Genomic DNA, 26,966 nt, shown 5'->3' on the forward strand with positions numbered 1-26,966 from the left:
AACATGACTGCCTAAATAAGAGCTGAACAAGGACAGCAGTAAACTTGCCCAAAGTGGACAGGGGAAAGACCACGTGGTCTCAGCCCCACATGAATAACTACAGGCATCTAAGGAATGCTGAGAGTGGGAGAAGTAGTTTTTCCCAGGAAGAGCGCACCAGTTGGTTATTCAATACCAAATGGCCATCCCTGAAAGCATGCACACAAGTAACATTATGCAGACTGAGTATGTTCTTTTTAGAAATATATGTGTGTGTATGATATATATTTATAATATATATTATATATATTTGTAAACGTACACGCATCTAACAGTGAGAGAAGAGGCCATGAATTTGAAAGAACAGGAAGATGTTTTATGGAAAGGTTGGGAGGGAGGAAGGGGAGGATTGTATGATTATATTATCTCAAAAAATAAAAGAAATAATTTTAAAAACTATTAGCAATATTGACCAACTCATGAAATAATAGATCATGCAGAATCATCTATTAAGGTAGCCACCTGGTTTTAAAACTCATGAGAGGCAGATGAGGACCTTCATTTAGAATTAAATACCCAAGAATGAGATTAACAAATGTGAAAAAATATTGAAGGGAGTTATTTAGAAATGGTAAGATGCACTTGATTTACATTTTTGTTGAGTCTAGAAGTATCCAGTAGATTTATTTTCTCAACAGACATGACATCTTGGTGTTCAATTTAGTCACATAAAGTTCATCTCAAAGTTCATGAATGAAATTTGAGGTTGGCTTGTTACCCGAGGAACTGAGAGTGGATGCTGCTGCCCAATGGTGATTCCTTCACAAAAGAATCAGTGTGTCGACTGAATAATTTAGAAATCAAAAATGGCAGATGGGTTTCTAGAGACCAGAGTGCTCTTTCTGTGGAAATGCACATGGAATTCAGGTTACACTGAGAGATTTTATGCTGTGGAAGTCACGAGTGGGATTCATTGCCGTGGGAGCATCTGTAGATGCAGGAGCTGTGCCTTCTGGCTCGTGCAGCCATGAATAATCAGCCTCAGCACTCATCCCTCTGGAATTCAGCTTGGCCTCCATACTTTCCAACTTAGCCCTAAGAAGAACCATTTGCCACTGAGGTGGAGTGGCGGTCGTGATGGCCATGTGACATTGTTTACATCGTGCACCTATTGCTATCATAGGTAAATAATCAGTGCACAGACCAGAGGAGGCTACTTCAAGGCTGTGTCAGATTTTTCTAAAAGAAAACTCTTGCATTTTCTCTGTCCCTGAGTTCCATACTGATGTAGACATTTCCTTACCATTTTTACATTGCAGAGTTTGTGTGTGAAGGTGTATTGATCTCACTGACTTCACTACTCTCAGGTTCCGCTTTGGGCTGGATGACGATGCTGGTACTTCACACTGTTAGATTTACATCCATTTCATAAGCTAGCTCAGAGACTACTGTAGGTTTCAGCTTTCTTTTTTTTTTGTTTTATTTTCTTTTTTTCTTTTTTTTAATTAAATTTATTTATTTATTAAAGATTTCTGCCTCCTCCCCACCACCACCTCCCATTTCCCTCCCCCTCCCCCAATCAAGTCCCCCTCACTAATCAGCCCTAAGAGCAATCAGGGTTCCCTGCCCTGTGGGAAGTCCAAGGACCACCCACCTCCATCCTGGTCTAGTAAGGTGAGCATCCAAACTGCCTAGGCTCCCACAAAGCCAGTACGTGCAGTAGGATCAAAAACCCATTGCCATTGTTCTTGAGTTCTCAGTAGTCCTCATTGTCCATTATGTTCAGCAAGTCCGGTTTTATCCCATGCTTTTTCCGACCCAGGCCAGCTGGCCTTGGTGAGTTCCCGATAGATCATCCCCATTGTCTCAGTGTGTGGGTGCACCCCTCGCCATCCTGAGTTCCTTGCTCGTGCTCTCTCTCCTGGACCTTGAGATTTCAGTCCGGTGCTCCGATGAAAGGAGACAGAGACAGAGGTTTCAGCTTTCAATGATAACAGATGTTGAGAATTTTTTTAAATTACATCATCTCCTTGATCCAAGAGAAAGTTGTTATTCCTCGGTAACTCTAAATGACGAATAAGGAGAAAGAAGTCTTTAGAGACAATCACGACTTGAGTCCCCAGCCAACTAAAACTCTGCCTTTAAGAAGAAGGGGTGACATACCAGCTGTCCTACAGAATAGAACTGGAGCTTCATTAACCAGTGACTTAGACTCCTCCCTGTGTTGGCTTCCTCTTATAAAGCAGGACAGCAGCAGCAGTTTCGCCCATTAACTGTTGAAATGATTCAATGAGATCTTGGATTTCAGACAGTTAAACAGTGTCAGGTCACAGGAACCGCACACATGCTTGCTATTTTATTGCCCACACTAAATGAAATTAGGAATGCCGTGTACTGAATGTCCTGTGACACTCTTGACGATCTGAATTAGTAGAAATCATTGCACCCTGTGCTTGTAAAAAGAGCTATCCTGGTACGCCAGAGATGATGCTTGCCCTCATCCAGAAGATGTCTGAATCCGAGCTCACTATTCTGCCAGTCTGGCAGGATCTCAAGTCCTCTGTGAGACTCATTCAAAAATGAGGAGGTGTGAAATGACAGTGAGAATATAGTAGCATATGCTTGTAACATTGCCTTCATTGACTGATGTATGTGTTTGTAACATTGTCTTCATTGACTAATTCATATGCTTGTAACATTGTCTTCATTGACTGATGCATATCCCTGTAACATTGTCTTCATTGACTGATGCATATGTTTGTAACATTGTCTTTGTTAACTGATGGTACTTTTTCCCCTTGAAGTAACAAATGTTTATATATATTGAAATATATATATATACATATATATATAGTGAAATATATTGAGGTGATAATGAGCACTTACATAGTCATGTTGATTTCTATCTCTTGATTTGCAAGACCTAAAATGTCTTACTTGGCATGTTGCCCCAGGTATAGGATGCAGAATGCATTTAAAGAATGGTTATTGAATGCCTGGGTAACCCGGAATGGCAGCAAAGTATTTGAGAAACATGCCGCAGCTCAAGAAGTTCAGATGACCTCTGTGGTAAAGACTTCTAGCTTGGCAAAAGGCATTTCAGTTTCCCTTGAGAATGGCTTTTCTTTCAGTGTTCCATGTGAGGATTGGGGATGTGGCTCCAAGAGCAATTCTCTTGCAAATTTTGAGTAACTTGCCACTTAGAGAAGGAAAAAACATTTGCCCTGTATCAGCTTCACCTGAAATAAAGTGACACTGGGGCCTCCTCATATGGTGACTCTAGTAACACAAACTGAGAATGGGATGGATAGGTGAGGAACAGGCCTGCTCGCCACTCTCTCTGGCCTTTTCTGATCTGTTCCCTCTTCCACGTTGGGAAAATGAGAGATTTTTCAGAGTAATCACCTCTGTTGTTAATTCCACCAGGAGGATTCTCTCATACATTATTGGCTTGTGTCCTGTGATGAGTCTCTGTGACCTTCAGTGTTCCACTACCCTATGGCAGTTAGATATTTTATAAATGCAATTAAATTAAAGTTATTTGGTTTTAATTTGATGTCGTGATTTAATTCAATGTCTTTTATGTCTACTAATCTGTTGCTAATCACTTAAGCAGGTCATGACTTTTGTATTGTTTCACCAACCTCTGCCACTTACCTTTCAATGTATCCTAAATTTTGGTATGGATACAAGCATAAATTCTTCATGAATAATTGGGGAAATATTACTATAAAATCATGTTCTTATTACTGTGTTTATACATTATGATACAAGCATTGTGCTAAGTTATTATAGAGGACTATGAATTCCTAAAACCAGGCCACACTTACTGTTCCTATCACCCAGACATACTCAGTAGCTATGTAAAGTAAATCAGTAAATGCATGTGCACCTGCTCTCTGAGGCCAGTTACCTGATCAAAAGTTTCTCTTTTATCTCCAGTTTAATTTAAGGAATAACTATATTGCATGAAAGACCGAACTTTCTTAAGGTTTTATGCAGTGATGAGTTAGAGAACAGATCATAAACAAAGACAGATTGCTTTGACACAAGGCCATTGTTCATGCATGTTCCTCCTCTGTTTTATAATCTTCATTGTCTCATCATCTAATTATTTATTTTAAAGTGTCTCATTTTTCCAACCAAGAGTGGCTGTCAGTCATTGTCCAGCAAAACGATTCAATTTTTTTATCCTCCATTTCAATTACTCATCTTTTTCTCCTTTCATGAACTGACTGATGACTATCTCGCACAATTGTTCTTTTCTGTCTTAAGCTTGTTTTCATCATTAAATTAATAATCCTCCCATCATTGCATAGAAAACTAAGCTGTATTTTCCAGTTACCACAGAGATTACCAACAACTGGTAGTTGTCAGTCATGACATACTTGCACACAGACTGCTTCCTTGGCAGTCCTTCATAATTGAGAATATTTAGTAGTGATGATGCTTCCAATAAGCAGAACCCATGATTCTATAAAACAGTACATTATTCGCCTTATTAGATGGAAGGTATTTTATGATTTAACTGGAAAGTGTTTTAAATTTTGCCCAAAACTGTGTCTTTACCTGAATTTCTGAGCTGTCAACTTTCCTAGATAATTGGGGTCTGTGATATGAGCCCAGGAGTTAGTCCATATTTGATGAAAGAGAACGTCACAGCTTCCTCAGTTATCACAGAGAAAGGGTCTGTTGATATTCAAACATCTTTGTAATATTAGAAAAGATATCAGCAAATTTTTAGTAGTTTATTAGGAATTATCTTGAAAGAAATACATTACTTATCAAATACATAAAGTTAGAAAGCCGGGCGGTGGTGGCTCACGCCTTTAATCCCAGCACTCGGGAGGCAGAAGCAGGCGGATCTCTGGGAGTTCGAGGCCAGCCTGGTCTACAAGAGCTAGTTCCAGGACCGGCACCAAAGCTACAGAGAAACCCTGTCTCGAAAAACCAAAAAAAAAAAAAAGTAACTTAGAAAAAAGATTGATTGGCTCAGCTTCTGAATAGGCCTGAATTAATTCTTATGACGTATGTATTATATATGCTACAATGCCTGTCTAGCATGCATTAGGTCCTAGGTTCAATCCTAATGCTAATAAGATATTAGTAAATGGATGACTATATCAGGAGAAAAATAGCTAAAAATAAGGGTTAAAGAAATTTTTTAATCTTTTAAACCATTCATAATGTCTTCTTCACTAGTTAAATCTCAGTGTCCCTTAAAAGCCATGTGTTCTTTACTTACTGCCTTACCTCATGGTGGTAAAGTGTGGAGAAGGTTATAGAATTTCCCTGATCCTCAGGAAAGACTTTCGGTGCCCAGCTCTTGGGTTTTCACAGTAGATTTGGAAGTTCACATTCCTTAAGTATTTTAGTTAGACCAGAGTCCATACTGCAGCCATAATGACAAAAACTGGCTACAGAAGTGAAAATCAAAGGGCAAAACAGAACTTAAGAAGGCAAAATAGCTCTTTATCTGAGCCAATTTTACTTCCTGAGTGTTTCAGAAATACGGAGACATTTTTGGTTTCAGAATGGTGTAGGGGGTTACCGCTGGCACTGAGTTGACTAGCCAGTGGTCTACTGCCCATGAGATACACCCACCTCTCCTGCTACAATCCACAGGTAGAGTTATGAATGATACCAAACCATCTTCAGATGCAGGTTCTGTGTTGGACTTTTAATTTCCTGGCTGGCTTAAATCTCTCCATGCAGAGCAGTATCCTTTGCATATTCATAAATAAAGGAACCATCACCCTATCCATCATGTAATATATGTCAGTATAGGTGACCCAGCAAGCATTGTTGCATGTTGCCCAACAATTACTGGAATATAAAACAAACGTAGTAGGAAAAGCAAACATTTGCACTCTTACAAACAGCTTCGAGTCTGTCTACACTAACAGAATATCAGCTTTCTGGGGACTAGCTAAGACTGTTCCTTCTTCTCATTTTTAGGAACTCCTGATGTTTATGACCACACAGTAGACCCTTGAGCAAGGTTTTCTGCTAAGTGACCACTAGTGGCACCGTTCTTGTCTCTGCTGCTCTGAATCATACTGAGGAACACTGCGCAGGGCTTCTTGTTCTTAGTGTCTATGGGCTTTGCGTTTTTTTTAACTCTCCATGGGTTACATATTCTCGGTACGGATAAGATTAAATGGCTTAAATCAAGAAACACCAAGAGAATGGTGCCAATGCTTGACAAATCAGTTGTTACATTATTTTAATATACTGTAAATTAGAACTCCCTCGTATATTGTTGTCCTTCTAGGAAGTAAGTATCAATATCCTGAGATTCCCTCAATAGTTTTATTACTTATTACTATTATCTTATTTAAGGTGAAACTATATTGATTTAGCAAGAAAATGGTTGTACTCAGTTTCTGATTGCTACATGATAGTACCGCATTGTTGTTTAGTAGTTTACTAAACATATTTCGTATTTAGAAGACAGAGAAAATACAAAGCTGCCTCAATACCATTTTAAGGATTAAGTAATTGAGGTAACCATGTGGTATTCGTATTTTCTGTATTGGAAATAAACTAAAAAGATGAAGAAGTTAGTAATTCTGTAAATTGGGGAGACTACTATTCAACCATCCACAAAGTAGTAATTGTTTGCTCTTTGTAAAGCTCTTGCCTGGTACTGGGAGAAATAAGGCTTCCTGAAAAAGCATTTTCCCACTGACTGAAATTCACTCCTCCAATGCCCAGAGTGTGCTTGCTTCTCAGCCATTTCTGTGGAACTATTTCTGAATTATTTCTGAATTATATGTCACCCTTCCCTGCCTTCTCAAAATTGCTTATGCAGCCAAGTGAACCAAAGGGCATACAAAGCCACTACACTCAATACAACTTATTTCTCGAAACTTACATTTTGCAGCAGGACTTAAGGATGCGTTTCAGGAAGCAAGAAGAACCACAAATTTAAATTAAAATCACACGTACTAGATTGTGAAATTCCCAGAAATTATTAAGATACAATGTAAAACTTCAAAGAAATTTAAAGATTACAGTGGCTATTCACAGGCCAGGGGTTCATGACCCTCTTACTAGAGGTGCTGCAAGAAGAAACTGTCACATTGCATGCTTAGCAGAGTTTACTACTTTAATAGAGATGTGCCCATGGGGTTAGAGCCATGTGTGACACACTCTGTATTACTGTAAAGTAGACCCTGCTGCCACTTTTGTTGGCGACTTCCCTGTCAGACTGTAAAGTCACCTGTCCCCATAACTGTTTCTCATAACTGTATGAATTTATAACCTGTTTCCTCTTCCTATTATTTTTATTTTGTGGGATCTGAAAATTTCCAGAAGTTAGCAGTGGAACATAGATACTAACTGTAGTCGTTTGAATAAAAATGGCCCATTTGGTGGAACTGTTTGGGAAGGATTGGGAGGTGTGCCCTTATTAGAGAATGTGTGTTAGTAGCGGTGAACTTTGAGGTTTCAAAAGTCCACCCTTCCCCTCTCCTCTCTCCTCCTCCTCTTCCTCTCCCTCTCTCCCCCCACCCCGTGCTTATGTCTCAAGTTGTAACCTCTCAGCTACTGCTCCAGTGCCTTCCTGCCTGCCTGCTGCCATGCTGTATGCCATGATGGTCATGGACTCTACCACTCTCTGAAACCACAAGTCCCAAATTAAATACCTTCTTTTTATGATCTTGTATTTAAGCTTTTGAATATTACATAAAATCTTTCTACACAGCAGTAGATAAGTAACTGAGATAGCAGCTCCTTTTTACTCCACAGTGGATTAGCTATTTGTGTCTTAGTGAGGCAGCAGTGAGGTCCACAATGTTCTCCTCTGGGAAGAAGTCCAAGAAATGTTTACAGGACATTTCTGTTTCCTTTTGAGTTTCTTCCAGATCTCGAAGCTTCTGGGCGCTTGGTTGTGGAGAAAGAGGAAGTGGTTCCTTTGGTTTTACACCAGGGCTTCATATAACCTTTTGCTTATGATTTTAAAGGGGCCATGCTAGAGATAATCCAAAATAGAGAACATTAGCTATCTGTGCTTAAACTATAAACCATATGTGAATGTAAACATTGCTGTGGTGTAGTATCACTTCTGAATAATATTATACACAGGCTATTTTAAGTACTTGTAATTTTGTTATGCTCACAGATTAATACAATACAGACCAAGATAATAGTTGGAAGCAAAGAAAATAGAATATTTTATTCTGTTCTATGTGGTAAGAAAAAATTACCACTATTCATTAATTCTCATGCATTTTACAGAAAAATATTGACTCTCTGGATCCTTCTCATCATTATTATTATAATACAAGTATTTCCCTCGTTAAATATGAATGCTCCTGCTACAAGTATCATAAGACGACTTTGATTATCTATGAATTGTTAGACTCTTATTAGCTATTGGAGGCCTTTCTCCTGCCCCATTTATACAATAAGCTGCCTGGACTTGAAGCTTCTTACCAGATGTTTCACCATTTCCGTAATAATAGATCTTATTACAGGCTCTTTTGATGTCACTCTTTAAAGGTATGCATAAAATGAAAAGTGACTGGAATAGGATGAGGCCCCATGATTATTAGCAGTTGCTGAGCAAAAGGCAGTGAATTTTGAATGCTTTGCCCCTTTCACTTGTTCTGTGAAGATTCTCTGTTAGTCACACACATGGATCCTGTGTTTGTAGGGTGGTCACTAGCATGGTCTCTTAAGTTAAAACACATATTGGGCTTTTTGTCGGAGAAATTAAATGTAGCTAAAGCAACTGACTAGGGAGACATTGGTGGGTGTATTCCTATGAAGTGATCCAATGTGGTTCTGACATTTCTAGAGTCCCTAAGTCCCTGCCTGTAGACGATGTGTCCATCAGCTGCTTTTCTTAATGAACTTAGGAGAAGCTAGTAGACTCAGATGCTGATGCGGTAATCCTGAAAACAGAAACTAAGGCCCATGAGTTCGAGACCAGCCTGGTCTACAAGAGCTAGTTCCAGGACAGGCTCCAAAACCACAGAGAAACCCTGTCTCGAAAAACCAAAAAAAAAAAAAAAAAAAAAAAAAAAAAAAAAAAAAAAAAAAAAAAAAAAAAAAAAAAAGGGAGCTGAAATAAAAAGAATGAGTTTTCCTAAAGTTGTGAGGGCTAGGGTAATACTGACCTTGACACAGACCCGAAGACAAGATGAACAAATGACGTGTCACTCAGTTCCCTTAACTTGAAAGAATGTTCCGTTGTCCCTAGTGTGGATGGTTTTGAATATTACATAATAAATTCCATAAATTAGTGCCACACACATTAGTGAATTTCACAATAAGTTCTGTTACTTCTCTTGTGACGGAAAAACCATATGATTCTTCCCCCTTTTTTAAAATCTAAGTGTTCCTGCTACTTCATAATGGTAAACAATGATTTCCGTACAAGTCTTCACAGCAGGGGAATGATTATTAAATGCCAGTACATCTGTCAAAAGCAACTTTAGGATAGTGTTCTGGGAGGGTATTGAAGAGTGGCTAAATACTACTGGTATATTGCTAACTAGTGTAGATGTATTCAAAACTGCATTTTTCGTAAATAAAAAGCTTCTGTAGCCTTTTATAGGGATAAATCCAAAGCTTACAGAGTGAAAGCCTATTATTTATACTGGAGTGTTAATACATGAAGTAAATGGAAAATTTGAAATGTTGATTGACACCTCATTCAGTAAAACATTAGCTTGTCAATGTGCATGCTCTAACCACGAACTACTAAACTACTTTGCACACTATAGTTAGGGATTTCTGTCTATTAGAATCTGCCCTAGAAACAAAATAATCACAGAAAAGTCAGTTCCTAATGTGTTTATGTATTGATCAGTATTAGAGCAAATAATCCGCCTAGTGTTTCTGTTTGACATTTGAATGTAAAGTAAGACTCTTAATATAGGTATTTTTAATATTTAAAGCTATTTGAACACTTTCAATCAAGCTATATTGAGTTTTTGTTTTGTTTTGGCAGGGATGTAACTTTGTAGGTGCTTAGGCTTATCCAGTGGACCCTTCCAATTTCCTTTTCTTCCTATTTAGTTTTAATTAACATACGATTTTCTTTATACTACCCTAAATATGAAAACTTTTATATGCACATGAATTTCTAGCCCACATGTGACACCAATTTCTGACATCTTGGCTGACATCTTGTAGCTCTCTGCTTTATGAAGTCATTGTGAGAACATTTCAGACAGTAGCTACCCTATATCTTTGTTATAGAGTACTCATACTATTAGGTACATTTGCATACCCATTACATAAACAATCATGTGTTCCCTTCCTACCCTCCAGTGCCCACTATTTTACTCTCCTGTGAGTGAGCTTTTGTTGCTTCCATATTGAGAAGGCACACCATCTGTCTTTTACTGCCTTTCTTAGCTTATAGGTCAGTCCATGATTTCACCACAGATTACAATCACTCTTTGTTATCCTTGAGTTAATACTTCACACACTGATTCCATATCTTGGCTGCTGTGAATAGCACTTCTGTACACGGGGGGGTACATGTGACTCTTGCATATATGTTGCCATATCTTTGGATGCTCATCTGGTGGCCCCTCAAATAAATTTTTAAGGCCTTAGCAGAGGGGGATGTAATTCCATGATCCCTAAGTGTGGTCTACTCAGTGACTGCCAGAAAGGAAGAACCTGAGGTAGCATAGAGCCTTACCTGCTGTGGCTCAAGTATATAAAGACCTTCTGAGATTTATTTAACTGCTTTTACAGAAAGGCATTTATCTTGAGGATTTCCTTTCTTAAGAAAAGCAACAACAACAGAAATACTTGGTTTAAGTGTGTGTGTGTGTGTGTTGTTTGATGTCTAGTTGATGTAAGGCTGACCTGAAGTCATAGTTTCCCAGGAGCCCCGCGTGGCGGTGAGAGCATAGTATATAGAATAAAGAACTTTTGTTTGCAAATGGTTTTGTAAAGTTTGTAGCCAAAGTAGCCTAGAGGAACATAAACCTCTGCATTGTGTGTCTCTGCCCTCCTCCTAGATGAAGAGCCATCCCAGGCCTGCCCTGGATTGCACTACATCTTAATGTGCTTTCTCAGAGGCCCTTTCTACAAGGCGTGAGGACAGAGTATCAGTTTATTCTTTCCACAGTCCTCCCCTCAAAGGACACATTGAGATGCCCGGGTCTATCATCACCTTTTATTCTGGACAAGTGTTCAGCCCTGCCCCTCCCTCTATACCTCGGCAAGGAGAGAGCATGTTCTTGCCACTTGTGCTCGTCAGACCCTCAGCAACCTCTCTTCTTCTTTCCTAGTGCACTGACAGGCAGAACTCACCAGTCACATCACCGGGATCCTCACCCCTTGCCCAGAGAAGAAAGCCTCAGCCAGACCCTGTCCAGATCCCCCACCTCAGCCTGCCACCAGTGCCTCCTCGCCTGGATCTCATTCAGAAAGGCATCGTCCGCTCTCCCTGTGGCAGCCCCACAGGCTCCCCAAAGGTGAGTCAGCGCCATCAGAAACACAGAAGGCAGCTCTTGCATCCTTCTGTGCATCGTCATCCTGTGTCTTAGGCTCCTAATTGTGTATAAACAACTGGTAAGTCTCTCATTTTCTTTATGGAGAACCTGATGTTATATCTCTTCTTTTGTTACTATAAAAGCACTATAAAAGTTACGTAATTACTCAAGCATATCTGTAGAACCCTGGTTTGTGAAAAGAAATAGCGGCGTAAGTATAGTATTCTATAAAGTGGATTTTAAAGGTCATCATATGTATTACAATAATTTGCATGCTGTTATCAAATGGTATTTTACACATATTTTCATAACGTCAAGACAAGAAGAATTTGAGGGGAGTATATTTGCACAAAGGCTTGAGGTGTGATGCATTATCACTCATGCTTCAGGTGACTCAGAAGACAAAATCCTATGTACTTCTTTAAACCCAGGGAATTAATTACAATAAATTACAGTATTTGCCAAGTAATTACTCTACTATTTAATATTAAAGGCGTAATTTTAACTTAGGCCTACAGTTCATTTTAGTATTATGTGGACTCTTATAAAATTTAATAATAACATATTTTGCTTTATTAAATGTAAATTTACAAAAACCTAAATACCAGTTGCTATTCTGCTTACAGTCTAGGATTGCTAAGGAGACAACAAATTTACTTCTCTTCCCTCCCTTACACTGTCTGGATCTGGGCTGGAATCCCGTGTGACTCCTTACGGGATAGGACTTTGAATTACGTAGACATGCAACAAATTTGTTCTCCTTGACATTTCCTAAGATACAAAAACATAAGCCTTTTACTAAATAAGCATATAAATACACAGTAAAGTTCTCTAAGAGTCATGCAAATTCCTCTTGGGAGTACACACCTTCATATTATCCGCTAACAATTACACTGAGAGATAGTCTTTTTTTTTTTTGTGGTTTTTCGAGACAGGGTTTCTCTGTGGTTTTGGAGCCTGTCCTGGAACTATTTTTCTTTCATTTTAAGAACCCAGAAAGTCAAGGGATTCTGCCAGCAATTGCTCTGCCATTTAGATCTTCACTGTTCTAGTAATGCTGTTTTAAAAAAAAAGGAAAAAAAAGCCTAAGCAAATGGGCCATGTAGCTTACAACGAGGAAAACAAAAGACAATTTTAAACCCTTGTTAAATATTTCAAATCATTTCTCTTTTTAAAAGGTGAAGAATCAATGGAATCGGTGTTAGGGGGTTTTTCTGTGTGTCTGTTAGGTCACAGAAATTAACAAAACAATCATTTCCTTGATACTATAATCATAGCTAAAGTATGTAATTTTAATCATCTTTTTGTATGATTTCTAGGACTTTTGCATATATAGTCATTTCTACAAAATTCTTAATGTGGTGTTTTGATGTAAGTTTTTCATTAATTTTTTAATTTTCCAGTAGTAATGAAGGAAACTTATGAAAAGTCACTTGAAAGGTTATTAGAAATCTAATAAAACTACAGTGTAACTAAAATGCAAATTCAGTTATATGATCCTGAACGTCAGTTCTGTGCATGGTGCAATCCCTGTTTTGGTTTTGTGTTTTTTCTCCTGTGTCTCTTTAGTCCTCTCCATGCATGGTGAGAAAGCAAGACAAACCACTCCCAGCACCGCCTCCTCCTCTAAGGGATCCTCCCCCTCCACCAGAGAGGCCTCCCCCCATCCCGCCTGAAAATAGACTGAGCCGACACTTCCACCATGGAGAAAGTGTGCCTTCCAGGGACCAGCCCATGCCTCTTGAAGCCTGGTGCCCTCGGGATGCCTTTGGGACTAATCAGGTGATGGGCTGTCGCATTCTAGGGGATGGCTCTCCGAAGCCCGGAGTCACAGCAAACTCCAACTTAAACGGAAGACACAGTAGAATGGGCTCCGACCAGGTCCTTATGCGGAAACACAGACGCCACGATTTGCCTTCAGAAGGAGCCAAGGTAATCCAGTCAGCTGTGCAGAAACTGGGGAAGCAGCTTGCAGAGGGTCGCAATGGGAGGCTTTGTGTCCAATATGAATCATGGGACAGTGTTAAGTTTGACTGTTTTTACCTGCCTACCACAGTACTTTCTTGATGCTCTTTAAGATCCTACCGGTTCTGAACAATGAGAAGCTCATTTAAAGTTGAACTTGAAAGAAATAAGAAGGCTGTCCATATGTAATAATTTAAGACTCAGCTGCCAGGCAGCTTGACAGAGATTGGTCCCTTCCTTACTGTCCTACAGAGAACTTCTCCCACTAATATCTCAGTGTTGTTAAAATCATACTGTGTAGTGCTAAGTCTTCTTGTTCTACCAACATGGGCAAGATTGTGTAACTGTACATTCCATAGATCGGTCTTCAAATGAGGTGTTGGTTAGGACATTATAATTGACCCTGTCCATAGAAGTGAGTCTCTCCCCTACTCAAAAAAAGAAAACACGGGGAAAAAAAGAAAACATGACCACTCCACTCTTGCTCACCAACCAAGCCACGCCTTATAAAACTCGAAGAGATTCCCATACTTTTAACTCTTCATTTAAACACTAATCCCCTGTCACTGCATTCAGGAAAGAATGTAAGCATGCAGGCAACTAAAGGGACAGCAGCGGCCACTGAACCTAGAAGACTGGGTGGTGTCTCAGCAAATCATCTGGGAATCATTCCTGGTGCTTAACTCTGTGGTGTTTTTACTATGAGATCAGATCTGTGTCCTCTCCCTCAGTACTGAAAATGATTTTGCCTCTTTAGCTCATATTCAGTTGACCCCAACTTATTGTTGTTTCTTATGGAGTACAATCTATTCCTTCAAAACTATGGATTGAATTTGATGTGTTCATCTGATATTCAGGAAACAGGGAGAAACAACATAGTGACACACACTTGTCATCCCAACACAAGAATTGGGAGTTAAGGTCATCCTCAGTTATAGGCCTCCATGAGACTCTGTCCCACAGGGACCAGAGAAAAGAAGAAACTAAGCAGCCAGCAGCATGTCCTCAGTTCCTAGTGAATGTGCGCTCTCTCTCTCTCTCTCTCTCTCTCTCTCTCTCTCTCTCTCTCTCTCTCTCTCTCTGTGTGTGTGTGTGTGTGTGTGTGTATGTGTGTGTGCAAGCACAGTGATTTTTGGGTAGTGACATCATTAATACAGTGATACACCAGAAATATTTTGTGGCAAGAAGAGCCAGCTCTCAGATGCAGCGTATAGAGATGAGCACATTGGTTGCAAGTGACCTTGCTTACCACTCTTCTCAGCTCCTGCTATTAGGAAGATTCCTAAAGATTTCTTCAAGGTTAGTGAAAGATATTGTAACTTTAAGGACAAAGCACATAGAAAAAGCAAGTGGATAATGTCTTCTAGAAGTCGAGAGCTTGTCCTCAACGAACTTTCCACACCCTTGACTCCTGCCTGGAGGGAATTTGTGGGATTTGATTTGGTTTGTGTTTCTCCGTTAGCCTCTCTCCATTCTCTCATGATCACACTTGTCTTGAGAAGAGCCTTGGAACAAGCTCTCAAGTGAGCAGTCTGGTTATCCCCAGGGGCAAGTCACAAAGTATTTTCTGAATGACTTCAGAAATACATAGTGTAGTAAGCATTTGAGTCAATTCTTTGAAGACCCCTTTTCTCAGGATTCTTTCAGATATTATCATACAGTAAGTCAATGTGAACTGGCCTTCTAGAACACACTGTTATTTTTTAAGATGTTATGGTTTAAAAATGGGGTGATGATTTCTTAAAGGTGTGAAATTGCGGTTTGTGATACTAACATTAGGTCTGAAATTTTAGTAGAGGGTGCGGTTCTGGTTAGTGACTATAGAAGTCACTTCTCATTGAAACTTGGGTTTTCATGCCATTTCTAACCAACCTCTTAGAGACTTCCTAGGCTTGTATTCTCATGTCCTCTTCCCCTTTTCTTCCCTCCCCCCCTCCCTCTTCTTCTCCCTCTTTTTTTCCCTCCATCTACCCCCTAAGCAAATACTTTTACCTTGAAATAAAAGAATAAAAGTTTCTCTTAATTTTATTTTTGCCTCATCCTCAAATTCTTCTGAGGAAGAGAAGACTCTTTAAGGGCTAAACTACACTGTATATATTAGTAATGCCATGCTTATTTCCTTAAAATTTGTTTCATGTTGCATCAAAACTGCAGTTTACACCACGTCTTTGCAATAAATATTTTAAAATATGCTACAAACTTGAAGTTTTTACTTCTGGGCATCGACACTGTACCCACATTTTGTTGGTGGTTCCTTTTGAGAGACTGAGGACCCATCTGGTTCTTAGTGATAAACACTGTCTTTAACTTGTCATATGCCTTGAAATGGCATTGTTCTACATATGACCTTATGTCTAATAATCTTTTGAGGATATCACTAGATAAGGGTGTCATATGATCCCCTTCTTGTGATTATGGCTTTTGCACTTTGGGTAAGGAAACACATAATCCTATATATGATCTTAAACTTATCTGTAAGTCCCGAGAACTGGCTTTCAAAAGGAAGCTCCTTCATGTGCACAGGTTTCATTTGCAGTGTGATACTGAAGAACACATGATGAGGATCCTCTTTAGATAGTGGAGGAGTTATATTAATAAGGTAGGAAGTACATTCATATTTGTAGTTTGATTAAAAAATAATAATCTGAGCCGGGCGATGGTGGCGCACGCCTTTAATCCCAGCACTCGGGAGGCAGAGACAGGCTGATCTCTGTGAGTTCAAGGCCAGCCTGGTCTACAAGAGCTAGTTCCAGGACAGGCTCCAAAGCTACAGAGAAACCCTGTCTTGAAAATCCCAAATAATCATCACCATCATCATCATCTGAGCAACCACGTGGTTCACATAACATGTATTCAAAAAAGCATTTATACACATAAAATAAAAGCAAACAGATACTTTTAACAGACGTCTTTTTCTTCATTGCACGGAATTTTCCTAAAAAAATTTTTTGTACATTGCAAGGATATCATGTTTAGATGAATGATCTTAGAAAATGTAAGAGTCACAGGATAATACTTCAAACATATAGATTAAGATTATAGAATGCTTAGAGGCACACAAAAAGCTAGATCTAGAATAGCCTGGTTTATAGTAGATTACATTGCCCAGATTGGATGCATTCCACAAGCCTGAACCTTCAGGAATGTGCCTATTCCATCGTCCTCACTATCTCTTTAAGTACTTGGATGTCCTTGACACTGTGGGATGCAGGGTATTATGAGTGCAGCACATGCAGGTCTATGATGAACTTAATACGAAAGGTGCATGAGAAGCATCAAGAAGACATGTGCTTTCCTGAGAAAGAACATGAAATCTTGAAGAGGAAGGGAGAAAAGGAATCAAGATTCCAGCAAGAGGGTCCCTTGCAGGGTGACAGAAATGACAGAGGCGTGTAACCCCCCTTTTTTCCTGTAGGAAAAACAAGTCAGAATATCATGGAGATAGGAAATATGTATGGTGATACATAAGCAATTTTGAATAGAGTGTACTGTTTATAAAAAGTAGAGGCATGTGCAGCCAAACTGGATGATACCGGTTCAAACCAGTTTTGGTAGGAAGTTTTTTTCAGTTCTTTATGCAGGAACAAGCTTTCAAAGTAGTGATAGCACCAAACTAATGGATCACTGATGTGGATTTTAAAAACCTAAGTCCTTAATATTTCTGGTGGAATTCTGATGGTCAGGCTAGAATCATTTAGGAGACTGAGCCAGAGAACAACCAAACCCTTACAGTGTGATGTCACTCACTGTGGACTTCTTTAGCGATGCAATCTGTCTAAATATCCCATAGCCTGTTCCACCATTCACAAACAGATCCTTCAGGCTTCTAAGGAGCATGTGTTATTTATTTTCAGCTAAATGATCATGGTATATATCACTCTCTCAGGCAGTAGCATCCAGTTTCTGGTCTGATGAAATGAGTAAGATTGAACACGGAATTCAGAATCAAACGTTAGATACCATCCTCCAACCACTCCCTTTGGGGAACAATCACATTAGATTCACAGAAGTGAGTACCAGCACATATAAGCGCTTGGCTATTTGCATGCTTGCATAATTTCAGTCTCCTAATTAGGAAGAGCTCAAAAGAATTCCATGTATGGTATTAAAGTATGCTTAAGTCTCAGGACGTAGTTTAGAACCGATTATAGAAAGATCAGCTTCTAAGCAAATGGTGTGTGTTTGCTGAGAGTATTTCAGTAAAGATGTTTCTTCCAACTATAGCAAAATATTGCCTGGTCAGTACCTCCACCATTGAGGTCACCTGCCTTGTTGTCATTCACATTCATTGGAAGCCCTCTTGTCAATATGGAGTATGGAAGGGAATTTACTATAAAATGAGTGAGAAATAAAGACTGCATTCTGAGACAAACAGATACAGTGTGACATTCATTCTCCACAGAATAGAGCTACATTGCAGATACCAAGTAAGTTGTTCATGAAAGACTCAGTTTTCAGAGACAGGAGAAATCTTTAAGTTACTGTCTATCAATAATAATTTCTAAAGTCATTAGATAAAATGCTATTCAAACTTTGACACATTAATTTATTCACAAAGTTAGGAAGAAGTTACTTAATCCCCTCCAGTAATTGCCCTACCAGGAAATTAGTGTCCTTAGTAATACACTTTGTATTTTTCAAATGAGTAAGTCTATTGTGTGTGTGATTTATTTCTTTAGTGTCTGTTGTATATGTGTGTATGTGTGTATATATATGTGTGTGTGTATGATTATTCTGTGTATGCATATATATGTGTACACATGCATATAGAAGGTTACAGCTGACTTCAAGTATCTGTCATTTAAAAATTGATTTATATATATTTCACGTGTATGAGTATTTTGCATGAATGTGTAGCCTGTGTACTGTGTACTTGCCTATTGCCTGCAGAAATCAGAAGAGGGCATTGAATCCTCTGGAACTGGAGTTACAGACAATTGTGAGCCATCCTATGGGTGCGGAGTATCAAACCTATGTTCTCTAGAAAAGCAGAAAGTTCTCTCAACCACTGAGCTGTCTCCAGCACATCTGTCAAATGATTATTAGTGCCTTGCATTGTATCCGGAGTTCATGGGTTTAGCTCTCCTTTATGAAATTTGAAGCATACTTTTATAGCAGTATCATTAGGTGTTTGGGTATTGGCATTCCTGTTCAAATGTGTTCACAATGTTTTGATTATAAAGTTATAGTTGGCTTATTATCAAACTAAACTCAATACCAGGAACTATTATTCCACATCTTACCTTTGTTACCAAACTTTTATCAAGTATCAACACGATAGATATTATTATCCAAAAAAGCCCAGCCTAGTCCACATTTAAAAAAAAACCCATCTTTCATTTTATACAAGTTTTAAATGTAATTTTGACAAAATACTTAGATTTTACTGCAGAAATCTTAGCACCATGTCTGTTCAAGCAATGCAAAGAATTTTGGTGAAGGATACTTTCAAATATTCAGCATTATAATTGCCATTTGTAATTGAATGCATGTATTCATAAGATAAAAGGTATTTTTATGTTTAAAGGATTTTGTAATGATTCATATCTCTTGGGAAATTTCTCCTCTCTAGCAAAGTTCAAAAATTTTTGTCATGTTCTGTTACATGGTTCTCAATCAAAAGCTCAAGATAAAACCATTTCATTTAAAGATATGTTTTATCAGGATGTAACTGCAGTGTGTTGAATCTAATGAGGGGTGACTGGGGAAAGAAAATTTGATCTAACACAGGCTCTAGTTTTTAGAGTGAAACTTTAATGCCACGAAATTGGATTTTTTACAATAGATGAGAACATCCCTATATCTCAGAGGTGATCTTTCAGTCTGGTGATGGGTAAGGTACCTATGGCCTTTGCAGGTTTGCACTTTCAGTCCTCACCGCTGTTTAATCTATATGATGGAGAGAGAAATTAAACAGTGTATAGGGCTCATTCAGCCAAGACGAACGAAGTTACACCTCATCCTTCTTGCCCCACTGTCAGTCTCCCCTTCCAAGATGAATTTTAAAAAGTTTTGGGAAAAAAATGTATGATCAAAATATCTAATGATTACTTACAAACCTGAAAAGGTTTGCAGTCTTGTGAGGATGGCTTTGTTAATTTAGCCTTCTGTATACGCCGTCTGTTAAGTTACTCCAGTCCCACACTGTAAGAGAGGCATATTTGTTTAGGCCCTTCCTCCAGGGTTATGACTGCACTTGTAAACCGGAAGGACCTGATCACCAGTGAAGAAACGTTGGCTCTGCATAGCGTCTTATGAACAAGGGGACAATTGTTTGTGGTTTTTATTAGCCAAAACTACATTTGGAATTTCCACACACATGGAGAGCCAGAACAATCGTCTCCTTATCTAAAATAGCTCTGAAGCTTGGTCTGGATATAACCCAGACTTGTCTGAGTCTACTTACTCTGTTGGTATCAGGAAATTGAAAATGGTCCTTATAGCCCTAAAGGGATGTCATTTAGAACATCTTTTGGAGGCAAGTAAAATGGGAATTGTACCCGCATTGCTTCTTTCTCTAGCCAACCCCCTATTTTTGCAATAAAATTTGATCATTTTTAGAAAATGGCACTGCCTGTTTATGTATTTAGCAGTTTTGTTCTGATGTATGTAAATTATAGCATTGCCTCTTGGTTATGCTCAAGAATCATATTGTAACATATTTTGATGTAATCTGTGAGTTGTGGTAAGCCATCCCTGGCTCTGCTGACTCCTGGATAAACTGTTTGATATTGTACTAGTCTAAATAAATTAACTCATATGAGCTCTGTGAAATTCTAAGAGCCGCTGTGGTTTTAAGCTTTGCCAAGTGTTCAAGTCCAGAAACTGACCTATTGGTTTACTTCCAGGTCTTTTCCAATGGACACCTTGCCAGCGAAGAATATGATGTTCCTCCTCGGCTTTCTCCTCCTCCTCCAGTCACTGCCCTTCTCCCTAGCATAAAGTAAGTTTCCTTGAGTTTGGAGATTGTGTGGCCAGGCATAATGAGATGAAAAAGAGTGCTGTTAGGGGTATTAGTAGGGAAGCTGCAGGGTGAGTGGAAAAGAATCAGTAAACAAAAAAGCAATTGAGTCGTGCTTATATAAATTCAAGTATCTGGTGTTGAGACCTTTTGGTTCTGGTAATAGCGCCTAAAGACTTAGTAAGCTCTTGAGAAGACTAGTAGAACAATGGGGCAAGAAAGTTTAGTGCCTCCATCCATGGACAGGGCAGAGCTGCACAGCAGACTCCCCTCCTCTTGCCTTCTCGTTTGACTTTGACCCACTACCCAGTTTGACATCATAAAGTTCCACCAAACTCCCTGCTTCTCGGATATCTTCAGCACCCAAGGTCTATTGATTATCCTTGTGAAGTTCTTCCTGTTCAGTTAAGCTTCCCATTGCCAACGCAAACTCCCAGCTAGACTTCTGAAAGACCCTTCAGAATGCCATCATATCTACTGTAAGTTGGTATCAGTAGACGTAAAGCTAGGGAATTGGGTACATGGCATGCTGGGCCATGAGGTGCTGTCTGGCCCAGTTTCCATTCCCCTTCATCTTACACAGTCTCCTCACTGAAGCTGATTTACCTTCCCTCCTGACTTCCCCAGCCCTCTTCCCACTCCCAAACCAGCTTGGCTTTCTCTTTTGTAGCTTTGTCTTCTGCTAGTAGTGAGAACCTTCACAATTTTAAGCCACTAAAGAGTTTCTAATTTATTCCTAATGCTTGCCCTATAGTTGTGTGCACATCTGTCTGGCTCGTTATGCAGCACTCCTCCCCTGTACCGTGCCGTACTTTTTCCTCAAGGTCTGTGTCTCAGCCTCTGTTATTTATAAAAACTCGTTTGATTTCTGTTCGGTGATTAATAGTGATTGGCAGTACCAGGCCTGATAGTGTATACCTATAATCCCAGCAATTGGGAGGCTGAGGCAGGAGGATTTCCATAACTTTGAGGATACTCTAGGATATTTAATGAGTTCCAGGGCAGCCTAAGCTGAGAGGCTCTATATCAGAAAATAATAGAAAAGCCCAATTTGCATTCTTGTTACAGATTATTGTTCTCTATGTAAGTAATTATATTCTCTGATACACTTTTTTCCTAATTTTAAAAAGATTTATACCTTCTGATATTCGGATGGAAAATTAAAAAGGAAAATTTTTTTGATTGTTTGATTTTTATCTTCTAATAGCTTCAAGTTTTTCATTTTCTGTGCCTGTTCATTTATTTGGTTTATTTTGGGCTGTGGATCGATTTGTGTATCTTACACATGAGTATCTCACAACTATATTGACAGCCAGCTAAGGTCTTCTTTTATGATCAAAAGCCTCAGAACTTCTTAATTTCTTCCCCTGGAGGTCTTTGAACTCCCACTAGATTTACAAAAAGAAGCTAAACCTCAGCTTCCAGAAATCTATATACTTTAGAAAGTAATATTTTATCACGTGTGATGTCAAAAGAGAACACTCCAACAGACGGTGTAATGCTCATTGATTAGTTTTAGGAGTTTAAGGAAAATTGTTACAAACTTTTCCAGAGAGACATGTTTCATAGATGGGGCAGAATATAAGTCTGTGAAGATAGGCACAGTTAGATACCACACTGCCTGGGGTGGAGAACAGAGTGGAATTTAATATCCTTCAGGGAAGAGCAGAGAAGCTTAGCTTTTGGAACCTTCCCTGAAGGAGCTGCCAGGTCTGTAAAAGACACAGCAGCCAGCGCAGTTAAAAACACTCTGTCATAGAGTCTTGGCAGTGAGAACAACTTTGATAGTCTAATTCCATGTAGGCTCCTAGATATGCCCATACAGTAAGACATCTGAGCTAGCTCCATCACCTCTAAATTCAGGGTGTTAGTGGACAAATTAAATGAGATGATCTTAGTTACTGATTAACACCCCACACACACCCCTGTGGTTATTTAATTACAGATTAGTATGATTGGAGAAGGGGTTGTGGTTTTTTGTTTACATTTGGTCCATTTATGAATTAACATGAGCAGCAAAATTATAGCAGAGTACATTAACTGATAAGCTTCTAATACTTAACTTCATAAGAGCTCTTAAGATCAGGTTATTTTCTCTCCATTTTCTAAATTTTTCACAATACTTTTTCATTGATCCCTGTTTTAGCATCGTTTAGATTATTTATGGAGATGACTTCATGCTTTCCTTTGTCACTTGAGGTCGTCACATCCATTTTCCCTCAGAATATATACTCTATTTTTTCCTGTGAAATCATGAAATTCTGAAGTCGGCAGTAGAGTCAAATCACAGTGGGCTCCACACTTTACTCCAGCAGTCATTAGTTCCCTGTTTGGGGGAAGGTACCCTCCTTGGGCTTCTGACTTCTTTCTGGCTGATAAATGAGAAGATAGGTTTAACTTGAATGTTATCTAAACTCCTTTGAACTTCAATTCCCTATGCAGCAATTGCTGTGAGTTATTTACTATGTGGTGTTAATTATATTGGAAATTTTGGTGACCTGAATAATGTCAAGTATCATTGGCTGACCATATTCTATTGCATAAACCAGTATGAGTTGAACTATTGTCCTTACTAATGTTACTCTTATAATGGTTGTAACACTTTAATTATAATAATTATATTGTTTATATTATTATATTATATATTACATTATTATATTATAATGTTGATAATAAAATTGTATGTTGGATATTATTTACATCATTTATTATTAATACTGCTCTACTTTGACCCATTGGAGAGTATGGTCTGCCAGCAAGCGTGTATCATAGAAGGATGATAGAGAAAAGGTCTTAGGAAAATTCCTATGCTCACTGACATAGGGATCTTAGACATTTAGATCCCCATCGCCATCTTAGATTCTTGGTCAGTGTTTAAACTTCAGGCCAAAGTAAAATTATAAATCACTGCCTAAAAGAAACTTATGGCTCTCATAAATGGTGAAAATCTCAGGGTTAAATTAAGAATACCAAAATTATTAGTTTGCATTTAGTTTCAGTTGTCTAATTAAAGTGGTTTTCAAGATTATTAAACATTTGATACTGGTATTTGTTTTTCTTAAGGGCAAAGGATGTTCTGCGAGGTTTCCTTACTGGCTAAACTTCATCCTGGTGATCACAAGACTGTTGCTTCTGAAAATATGATAATGTATAGTAAAAGTGACAGAAACAGTTATTATTTGTAGAGATACTTAATTTCCTGAAATGTTTTTTTTCTAAATAGTTTCTACTTAGCATTATTGACACTTAACTATAAATACAAAGCTTTAAGTAAAATTTGAATTATAGGTATTTATTATAATAACTTATATTGAGAGGACAAAAAATACCACATGGATTATTTTACTTTATATTTAAATTAATATATAGTATATTTCATATATAAATATGTATTTTATATGCTTACTAAGTTATGTTTGATTTCATTTTCAAGTTCCAAATGGAAGACTGAACAGTTCAACATTTATTGTCCTATACTGTCAAATTTATTGTACTATACTGTCAAATGAACAGAGACAATATTCTAAATCGTAATGGAGCAGATACTTCCAAGTAAAACAGTATTGTAGAATGCTGAAGGATGTCACAGCTCTCAGAGAATGGTTTCCATATGCTTTGCTATTTACAAATGAACCATTGTACTTTTGACATATTAATCACAAGCTTTCAAATACCTTAGAACCAGTGCTTCTTGGATCATACTTTTCTTAAAGGGTTCTGTGTTGTAGGGAGCGGTGGTGTTTATTTGTTGTCTTTTAAGCAAATAAGGTACTAATTTAAGAGGTTCATTGAGAATGGAAACCAATTTTTGTCCAGCTCTCTTATTTCCATTCTATTGTACTCACTGGAGACTGGGGAGACCAAGATTAATCCCCCTCCCATTCAGAATGAGTGCTGTAATTAAGAAGAGTAGAAAGTAACAGCTGTGTTGGATGTTGTCAGTTCGAGGTGAGTGTCAGGAGGCAAATCAAAGGTAGAACAGGACAACTAATGACACACAGACTTTCCCTAGAGATGAACTCCTGAGGAAAGGTCTGTCTGATAAGCTGCCTCTTGGGAGAAGGGAGGGAGGGAGCCCAACCTCTGTGTGTGAAAAGTGGGATCCTGGGGCACAGGTGTGAGGCAGCTGCAGCTCTGTCCCCAGGTTCAGAGCAAATCTGTGAAATACTCTCCTTCAAAGCTTATTCTAAAGCTCAGGGCTGCAACATGCTTCACTCTGCCTGATAGCATGAAAGAACCCTCAAAAGCATTGTAAAACGTAAAACTCAGGCCAATATTAATTTATGTGCTGCAGTCATAAAGTGATCATGTCAAATATCACTATTTTGTTTCACTGATTTTTAGACTTTGGTTTCTCTGAGTGACGATGTTTCTTATGTGGGTAAGGACAGTGTAGCACAAGAAACAGGAAATAAAATGTGGCGGCTTAAAGTTTCACTGTAATAAAAACATTTGTACCCTCTACTGACTACCGTCGGTGAGTGAACAGATTCTTCTATATAGAAAACAAGTAAAATAGCGTATTATTTAAAATGCCTTTCTGTCTAAGGAAGGTTCTGAAAATCGTTGCTCTCTTTTTACGAGCTTGGTCATTTTCTTCTTTAATACCCCCTTATTATCTTTATCTAAAAGCTTGTAAGTGCTCAATTATGTGCAAAGTCGGGTAATCCTTGATGAACTTAAGGTCGTCCCTTAAACACGTTGCAATTCAGACACAAACAGTAAAATAGCAGCACAGTAAACACATCTATGAAAGGACATATGCTAAGTGTACATAATAGAAAAGGTCAGAGGAAGTTATTGAATTTGCTGCCAGTTTCCCAGGGATTTTATAGCCACCAGAAATGTGAAGGGGTCTGCTTTTGTTTTCAAAGAAAGCTGATGGGCCAAGAGTTGTTCCCAGTAGGAATGAAAACCACTTGAGGGTGATATTTGAGGTGTGTTGTAGGGGTGAATGGTAATGGTGAGTTGGTAGTCAGCTCTGTACTTACACCTTACTCTGGGAATGTGTGTTTCTCGGGTGGAATACACTTGTGAGCCTTTAGCTTTGAAAGGTTTAACTACTCCCCAGCTAGTACAGAAAAGGGTCTCGCTGATGACGAGAAAGTCAACTTCTTTCTTAACATCAAACATATGCTTTTGCATTCAAGATAGGAAGTCAGTGTGCATTTAGGACGGCTCAGATAACTTTCAAGTTAAGGAGATGATAGTTTTGGAACCTGGAAAAATGTATCCCCATGTGCATTGACTCAGGAATTACAGCAGAGTGCAAGACTCAGCAGGAATGTGGAGTAGCATAGCAGTGTTGAAGTACTGACTCTAAATGGCTGAGTGTTGACTTGGCATCTCTAACTTGGAGCCAGCCAAATAGCTTGTCTGCTCTCTTCCTCTGGGATCCTAGAAATGCCACTTGAGTTATATCGTGACTGAAGTCTTCATGTCCTGAAGTCTACCATCTAGCTAACATATACACGAACTGTGATCTTAAGTTCATTTATGCCACCTCACCGCTTGTTGACTAACAAACACATAAAGGTTTGGAGGCATTTTTCAAGGGGAAACCTGCCGCAGCTAACTGTTGCAAGTGTGGGTTTGTGTTGAGTGTGTCCCACACAACTTCTTTCTTACTTGAACCTTTGTCTCCTGTTTCATTTCGTGACAGAGGTGGCTTTCATTCTTCTTATTCAAATAATGTAATACTGAGTGAAATGTGCTGAACGGATGTTAGAAATTGGTTTGTGTGAATTTAGGTAGAATATTATAATTCGCAGGAAAATTAATCGAGGTAGAATGTGTAATATTGAGCAAGGTCACATTATCTCAGAAAAACTAAAAATCACAAGTTCTCCTTCACAGTGTATTCTAGCATGCAAATGTGTCTGTGAGTGTGTGTGTATGCGTGTATGTGTGCACGTGCCTGTGTGTGTGTAACATGCGGGCACACTGTAAGATTGGGAAGAAGTATAAGCAATGGTTAATCTTAAGTGAAGAGAAAGGATTCGGTAGAGGTAATGGACACGTGAGTGTGTATATATACTCATGGGCTGTTGTGACTCATTAAAGAAGGATATGATAAGAGTTCCCTTTCTCGTTTTAGCTCTGTCATGCATCTTCCATTCTGTGCGGTGGATTAGTGAATAAATATATTCGGTGGTGAGGGTGTAATATCCATGTGAAGTCTCACAGCTTCTGTCTGGCTACTCTAGCTGTACCCAAGCCCTTTCAATATATAGACTTCGGATCTGCTTACTTTCACTTTGATGTCTCTTTTTATTTAATAAAGTTTTGATGAATTTTTAAAGCATTAAAACCTAAGAGAAAGTAGGGAACTTTCTTAAAGAACTCTATTAAAATAATAATAGATGGGGAATACCACTATGTATTTTTCATATTTCGATAAAGAGCACACAGCTTTCTTCACTGCTGGTTACAACACACTAAAATCCATTTAACCTAATAAAATCTCCAACTAGTAATTTCTGACACTAAGTCCTTATTGTCTCATAGAATGACTACCTTTCATATTTACATCAGTCATTTCTGACTAACCAAAGAATGATGGCCTTGCGTTTAGCCAGATAAGATCTTCTGTCAAT

General features: G+C 38.6%; 1 protein-coding gene across 3 annotated transcripts in view; it reads left to right on the top strand.

The window, feature by feature from the left end:
• Window positions 1-26,966, top strand: part of Cblb (Cbl proto-oncogene B) — a 182,728-nt gene that overhangs the window by 131,058 nt on the left and 24,704 nt on the right. For all 3 annotated transcript variants that reach the window (XM_057764509.1, XM_057764508.1, XM_057764510.1), the window contains exons 11-13: window positions 11,241-11,426; window positions 13,014-13,376; window positions 20,258-20,352. In XM_057764509.1, the coding sequence (XP_057620492.1) occupies window positions 11,241-11,426; window positions 13,014-13,376; window positions 20,258-20,352 (644 nt within the window). The remainder of the gene's footprint in view (window positions 1-11,240; window positions 11,427-13,013; window positions 13,377-20,257; window positions 20,353-26,966) is intronic.

Source organism: Chionomys nivalis, chromosome 3, assembly GCF_950005125.1.
Source record: "Chionomys nivalis chromosome 3, mChiNiv1.1, whole genome shotgun sequence".
Classification (NCBI taxonomy): domain Eukaryota; kingdom Metazoa; phylum Chordata; class Mammalia; order Rodentia; family Cricetidae; genus Chionomys; species Chionomys nivalis.